This window comes from Erinaceus europaeus, chromosome 15 (assembly GCF_950295315.1).
Source record: "Erinaceus europaeus chromosome 15, mEriEur2.1, whole genome shotgun sequence".
NCBI classification, from domain to species: Eukaryota; Metazoa; Chordata; class Mammalia; order Eulipotyphla; family Erinaceidae; genus Erinaceus; species Erinaceus europaeus.
The window spans coordinates 19,782,518-19,790,201 of NC_080176.1; the positions used below are offsets into that span (position 1 = coordinate 19,782,518).

The 7,684-nt window shown below is 50.9% G+C and overlaps 1 protein-coding gene across 1 annotated transcript; it reads right to left on the reverse strand.

The window, feature by feature from the left end:
• Nucleotides 1–5,581: 5,581 nt before the first annotated feature.
• On the reverse strand, nt 5,582–6,700 carry LOC132533114 (apoptosis-associated speck-like protein containing a CARD). The gene is made up of 3 exons (XM_060173108.1): nt 6,406–6,700; nt 6,220–6,288; nt 5,582–5,911 (listed from the first exon to the last, which is right to left on the reverse strand). Exons 1-3 carry the CDS (start codon nt 6,677–6,679, stop codon nt 5,655–5,657), a joined length of 600 nt encoding a protein of 199 aa, XP_060029091.1. The 5' UTR covers nt 6,680–6,700; the 3' UTR covers nt 5,582–5,654.
• Nucleotides 6,701–7,684: the final 984 nt, after the last annotated feature.

Consider the following 7,684-nt stretch of genomic DNA (forward strand, 5'->3'; position numbering starts at 1 on the left):
CACACGTGCCACAGTGGTTCTTTCTCTCTCTCCTCCTATCTTTCTCAGAAATAAATAAAATCTTTAAAAAAAAAAAAAGCTTAAAACTAATTTATTTATTTATTTAACCAGAGCACTGTCAGCTCTGGCTTATGGTGGTGCTGGGGATTGAACCTGGGCATTCAGAACCTGAAGCATGGAAGTTACTGGTATAACCACAATGTGGTGTAGGACTACCGGTAGTGCCCAGGATAAGCGCACATGGTGCAAAGTGCGAGGACCGGCATAAAGTATAGCCAGAATGCTGGCTCCCCGGGCCCATTTATTCTTTTTTCTTTCTTTCTTTTTCTTTTTATTGACCAGGGTGCCAGCATTACGAATCCATTGCTCCTGGTGGCCATTTTCCCCCTCCCTTCTTTTCTTCCTTTCTCTCTAGTTTTTTAAAGTCTTTTTACATTTTTTCCCCTTTTGTTGTCCCTGTTGTTTATTGTTGTCGTTGTTGTTATTATTGTTGTTGTTATTGCTGTCGTTGTTGTTGGATAGGACAGAGAGAAATGGAGAGAGGAGGGCAAGACAGAGAGGGGGAGAGAAAGACAGACACCTGCAGACCTGCTTCACCGCCTGTGAAGCAAACCCCCTGCAGGTGAGGAGCCGGGGGCTCGAACCGGGATCCTGATGCAGGTCTGTGTGTGCTTTCCGCCATGTGTGCTTAACCCACTGTGCCACCACCCAGCTCCCTGCACCCTATTTTTTTTAAAGAATTTTTTTACTTATTCATGAGAAAGATAGGAGAGAGAAAGAACCAGACATCACTCTGGCACATATGCTGCTGGGGATCGAACTCAGGACCTCATGGTTGAGAGTCCAATACTTTACCCACTGTGCCACCTCCCGGACCACCCCCTCTCTATTTTTATTAGATAAGACAGAGAGAAATTGAGAGGGAAAAGGAGGATAGAGAGGGAGAGAGAAAGATAGACACCTACAGACCTGCTTCATCACTTGTGAAGCGACCCCCCTGAAGTTGGGGACAGGGGCTTGAACCTGGACCCTTGCACACTTAACAAGGTGCACCACCACTTGAACCTTTATTATTATTATTATTTTTGCCTTCAGGATTGTTTCTGGGGCTTGGTGTCCGCACTATGAATCCATTACTCCTGGAGGCCATTTTCCCCATTTTGTTGCCCTTGTTATTATTATTGTTGCCATTGCTTTTGTTGTTGTTGGATAGGACAGAGAGAAATTGAGAGATGAAGGGAACACAGAGAGGTGGAGAGAAAGACAGACACCTGCAGACCTGCTTCACTTGTGAAGTGACCCCCCCCCGCAGGTGGGGAGCCGGGGGCTTGAACTGGGATCCTTGCATCAGTCCTTGCGCTTCACCCCACGTGCACTTAGCCAGTTGCGCTACTTCCCAGTCCCTGGCCTCCGCATTCTGAAGTATTTTATTTATGTATTAATGAGAAGGAGGAGGAGAGAAAGAGAATTAGAGCATCACTCTGGTACATGCGATGCCGGGATTCAAACACATAACTTCGTGTTTGAGAGTCCAGTGCTGTACTTACTGTTCCACCTCCTGGGCCATCATATTTATTTATTTATTAATTCATTATTAATTAATTTATTTATTCTCTTTTGTTGCCATTGTTGTTTTATTGTTATCATCGCTGTTGGATAGGACAGAGAGAAATGGAGAGAGGAGGGGAAGACAGAGTGGGGGAGAGAAAGATAGACACCTGCAGACCTGCTTCACCGCTTGTGAAGTGACTCCCCTGCAGGTGGGGAGCTGGGGACTCGAACCGGGATCCTTATGGTCCTTGCACTTTGCGCCACGTAGGCTTAACCCACTGTGCTATCGACTAACTCCCATATTTATTTATTAACACAATATAGAAAGGGGGGGGAGAGAGAGAGGGAAATCAGAGCATCACTCAGACAGATGGAATGCTGGGGATTGAACTCTGGGCTACATGCTTCCAAGTCCAGCGCCCCACTCAGTGTCACTTTCTGAGCCCCTGGAAACACATACACTTGGGAAGGGCGGTGGCATATGTAAATGAAACACTTGGCATTTGCTGATTCTTGCATCAGCGAGATGAGGCTAACCAGGAGCAGTCTTGGTCCTGCTTTGCTCTTCCTGTGGGCGGTGATGTTCTGAGTGTTGCTATGGCGATACTATGAATGAGTGAGTAAACAAAGCCACCGTTCCCTCCCACCTTATGAGATCTTTCCAGTTCCCAAGAACAGGATCCTTCACTTCATGGAGGCTTGTGTATGGGTATGTATACTTCTTCCCTCTTCAAGTGCAGAAAGACTTTGGGTGGGTGGGTGAGTCTGGATGGTGGATCACCTGGTTAAGTGACATGTTATAACGTGCTAAGACCTCCTTCAAGCATCCGCTCCCAGCTGCAGGGCGGGGAGCTTCCTGAACGCTGAAGCAAGTACTGCAGGTGTCTCTGTGTCCCTCTCCCTTTCTTTTCTTTTTTCTTTTTTTTAAAAAAAATTTACTTATTTATTCATGAGAAAGATAAGAGAGAGAGAAAGAACCAGATATCACTCTGGTACATGTGATGCTGGGGATTGAACTCAGGACCTCATGGTTGAAAACCCAATGCTTTATGCACTGTTCCATCTCCCAGACCACTGTCCCTCTCCCTTTCTATCTTCCTCTCTCCTCTGAAAATTCTGTCCTAGGAAATAAAAAAAAGAAAAATAGGAAAAAACAGCTACCAGGTGGCACCAAGCCCCACTAATAGTTCTAATGGGGAAGGGGGAGGAAGAAAAGAAAAAATAATCGGGGGTGTGGGGGGTTTCTGGGTGGGGGTGCAACCAACTAATTGCACATAGTACAAAGCACAAAGACTGGGGCAAGGATCCCAGTTCGAGGAGCTCCAGTGGCTTAATTGGTTAGCACACGGTACTTATTATACAGGATCCCAGTTCGAGTCCCCGGCTCCCCATCTTCAGGGGAAGCTTTACAAGTGGTGAAGCAAGCCTGCAGGTGTCTATCTTTCTTTCTCTCTCTCTATCTTTCCCTTATCTCTCAGTGTCTCTCTGTCCTATCAAAAAAAAAATTGGGCGTAAGGATCCCGGTTCGAGCCCCTGGCTCCCCACCTGCAGGGGAGTTCTCACTTTCACAAATGGTGAAGCAGGTCTGCAGGTGTCTATCTTCTCTCCCCCCTCTGTCTTCCCCTCCCCTTTCCATGTCTCTCTTTCCTATCCAACAACGACGACATCAACAACAACAACAATAATCACTACAGCAAGAGAACAACAAGGGCAACAAAAAGGAATAAATTAAAAACAAAATCAATAAAATGGCCGCCAGGAGCAGTGGCTTCATGGTGCAGGCACCAAAGCCCAGCAATAACCCTGGAGGAAATAAATAAATAAATAAATAGAAAAATGTGTTCTGGGTCTCTCAGTAGTCTCAGGAAAGGCTCCCTCGGTGCTATTTCCTGGAGAGAAGGACTCAGTTCCTCTGCAGGCAGAAATTTTGTTGAGAAACTCTGGGAGTCACTTCCTCAAGGACTGCTTTAGTGGCTGGCATGTTATCTGCACAAACCTCTAACCCCTTCCTCCAGGGGGTGGGATGAACAGAAGCCTCTGGTGCCAGTGCCAGAAGGAACTGGAATTATATTTGGGGTCGGGGATGCCTGTGCTCTTCTGTGCTAAGCTCATTTCATTTTTGGTGCCAGGGGATCAAACCCAGGGCCTCATACATACAGGGTCACTCTGAGTCAGTGAGCTTCATCCCACCATGGCCTGTGTGGGTGTTGAAATACTTTGATGCTTCCTCCTCTAAACTGCTCTGATTTCTTTCTTTCTTTCTTTCTTCCTTTCTTTCTTTCTTTCTTCCTTTTTAAAGATTTTATTTATTTATGAGAAAGATAGGAAGAGAGAGAAAGAACCAGACATCACTCTGGCACATGTGCTGCCAGGGATCGAACTCGGGACCTCATGCTTAAGAGTCTAAAGCTTTATCACTGCACCACCTCCCAGACTACTCTTTCTTTCTTTCTTTCATATTTTATTTATTTTTAGAGAAAGAGGGATAGAGAGAAAGAGACACAGAGAGAGCTACCAGAGCACTGTTCAGCTCTGGCTTATGGTGGGTGATGCTGGGGATTGAACCTGGGACTTTGGAGCCTCAGGCTTGCAAGTCTTTTGAAGAACCATTATGCTGTCTCCCCAGCCCAACTGCTCAGTTTTACACTTTTTCTCCAAAGGGAAAAGCAAAAAAAAAAAAAAAAAAAAGCAAACAATGTAGATTAGTCTCTTTCTAAATGTCTCTACCAATCCTGGCCCTGGCAGTTCCAGAACCTTCACACAGACCTCTAAACTAAAAAAAAAAAATTGATATGAGACAGAGCAGTTAGAGAGGGAGAAAGAGACACATGCAGCACCGTTTCCCACTTGTGAAGCTTTCCCTCCTGCAGGTGGGGACTGAGGGCTTGAACTCAAGTCCTTTCGCACTGTAACGTGCACTCTACCGGGTGTGCCACTACCCAGTCCTTCTACTCCCCATTTTTAATTTTTTAAAATTGTGATTAAAAGTAGGTTACAAGATTGTAAGATTACAGTGGCCCCTTTCTTTTTCTTTTAAATACTGAATTTATGTAGGGGCTGGGCTGGGCAGTGGTGCACCAGTTGAGTACACAAGTTACCATGTGCAAGGACCAAGGTTCAAGCCACTGGTCCCAACCTGCAAGGGGAAAGCTTCATGAGCAGTATCTTCCCCCCATCTCCTCCTCCTTCCCTCTCCCCTCTCAATTTCTCTCTGCCCTATCAAATATAAGAAAGAAAGAAAAGGGAGTCGGGCTGTAGCGCAGCGGGTTAAGCGCAGGTGGCGCAAAGCACAAGGACCCGCATAAGGATCCAGGTTCGAACCCCGGCTCCCCACCTGCAGGGGAGGAGGTGAAGCAGGTCTGCAGGTGTCTATCTTTCTCTCTTCCTCTCTGTCTTCCCCTTCTCTCTCCATTTCTCTCTGTCCTACCCAACAACGACAACAACAATAATAACTACAACAATAAAAAAACAACAACAAGGGCAACAAAAGGGAATAAATAAATAAAATAAATATTTAAAAAAAAGAAAGAAAAATTAGTTTGTATTTATTGGGGTGGGGAAGATAGCATAATGGTCCTGCAAAAAGACTCATGCTTGAGGTTCTGAAGATCACAGGTTCAGTTCTCAGCATCACCAGAAGCCAGAGCTGAGCAGTGCTCAGATTAAGTTTTTTTTTTTTTTTTTTTTTTTTTTTTTTTACTTATTAATGAGAGAGATAGGAGGAAAGAGAACCAGAGTATCACTCTGGTTCATGTACTGCTGAGGATCAAACTCAGGACCTCATACTTGAGAGTCCAATGCTTTATCCACTGCACCACCTCCCAGACCACCTACTTCCACTCTAATTTTTACACTTGGGCCACAGGCGAGCTGTGACCTCAAGGTCCATGCTGACGGGGAGGCCGGAGGGGCGAGATACCTGGGGGCGCCCCCCGCCCTAGGAGAGCTGCCAGCGAGCAGAGCAGAGTTTCACCCGAGACTCTCAGGCATCTGGGTCTGCGTCTGGACGGAGAAAACACACAAGCACAACTTGGTTTAAAAAATATATTTTGTATGTAAAAAACCAAGGAGAGACCCAGAATGCCGGGAGGCGGGGAAGGGCCTCATTGGCACTCCAGATCCTCCAGCAGGTAGGGCTGTGCTTCCCGCAGCGCCTGGAGCAGCAGGTCCTTGCAGGCGCGGTTCCAGGCCGGTGAGAAGCTGAAGAGCGTCCGCATTTTCTCCTGGCTGGTGCTGGCTGCCCGCACCTCCTGGTACTGCCCGTCCGACAGCACCTGCCCGTACAGGGCATCCAGCACCGCGTCCACGCAGGTCACCCGCGCGATGAGGGCGGCGCGGTGCTTGTCCACGAAGTGCGGTCCTGGGGGGGCCGGGGCGCAGATGAGGGGGGCTCGGGGGCGTGTCCCTGCCCCCCTACCCCTCCCGCTTCCGGTGGCTATTGCTCTGGCTTCTGCTGGTGCCGAGGATCGAACCTGGGACCTCTGGAGTCCTGGGCTGGGACATCTTCGTGCAGGACCCCGCCATGCTGTCCACTCCCCCCTCCCCGGCCCCGGCCCCGGGCGGCCCGGCAGGTGTTGGGGTACGTGATCCCCGTCCCCAGGTGCAGCAGGGCGGGTGGCGGGAAGCCCGGGCCGCGTCGGGCGGTGCAGGGGTGCGGCGGGGCCTCACCTGGCGCGGCTGCCGTGCGGGGAGGCGCCCCGAGGGCGGCGGGCGCTGCGGCGGCGGCGTCTGCGGGGCCTGCGGGGAGCCGGTCAGCGGACCCCACCTCCTCCCCGGGAGCGTCGTGGGCAGCCCTGCGGGAGGAGCCCCGCCCCCGTCCCCGGGGAGGGGTGCGGCCCGGAGTGGGGGGCTCACCCGGGTGCACGGCGCCCCCCAGCTGCTCCGCCAGCTCCCGCAGCCCCATGTCCCGCAGCACCTGCGCCGTGAGCTCGGCGCCGCGCCGCGCCGTGTAGAAGCTGACGAGCTTGTCGGTGAGGTCCACGGCGTCCATGGGCTGCAGCGCCCCCCGCGGGATGCGCCCGAAGCCCGCGGGCAGCGGCACCGACTGCAGCTTCAGCTTGAACTTCCTGAGCTCGTCGGCCGTCAGGTTCTCCAGCGCGTCCAGGATGGCGTCGCGGGGATCCGCCATGGCGGCCGCCCGGCGCCCACAGGAAGTGTCAGCACAGCCCGCGCCGCCCCGCCCAGCACCCGGTGGGGCTCCCGACCCGGCCCTTTGGGGTGCGGGCTGGGCCTCCAGGCTCACGCGGGACCCGGGTTCCCGACCTTGAACCTTCCTCCCATGCCATCTCTCTCTCTCCCCCCTCAATTATCTTTATTTACTGGACAGAGAAAGCCAGAAATCTAGAGGGAAGGGTGACAGTGAGGGAGAGAGACACTTGCAGCACTACTTCACCATTTGCAGAGCTTTCCCCCTGCAGGTGGGAACCGGGGGCTCGAACCCGGGTCCTTGCGCACTGTAATGTGTGCACTCAACCGGGTGCCCCACCACCCAGTCTGTCTCTCTCGTCTTTATTTATTGGATAGAGACAGCCAGAGATTGAGAGGGGAAGGGGAGATAGAGAGACACCTGCAGCACTACTTCATCTTTCGCAAAGCTTTCCCCCTGTAGGCGGGAACTGGGGGCTTGAACCCGGGTCCTTGCACATTGTAACGTGTGTGCTCAACCGGCACGCCACCATCAGCCTCCCCCCTCTCCTCCTTTCCTGGGACTTGGAAGCCTCAGGCATTAAAGACTTTTTTTTTTTTTTTTTTTTTTTTGCAGAGCCCCTGTGCTGTCTCCCTGAGCCCTCACATCCTTTCTTAACAGGTCATGGCTGTGAATGACAGGACCGTAACAGCAGTAGCAACACTTAATCCATTGCCTCACCTCTCAGGCAACTTATTATTATTATTATTGTTATTATTATTATTACTTCGTTAGCTAGATAGAGACAGGCAGAGAGAGTGAAAGAGACCATAGTGCTGAAGCTTCTGTGGTGGGGGCCGTGCTGGAACCTGGGTCACCCACATGACAAAGTCGTGCACCCCTGAGCTGTTCTGCTGGCCGCTCTCCTCTCAATTTATATGGAACCTTCGAGGCTGCAGTTAATTGCACCTGGGGAGTGGATGTCATCTCCAGGAGGGGGAGTGGCTC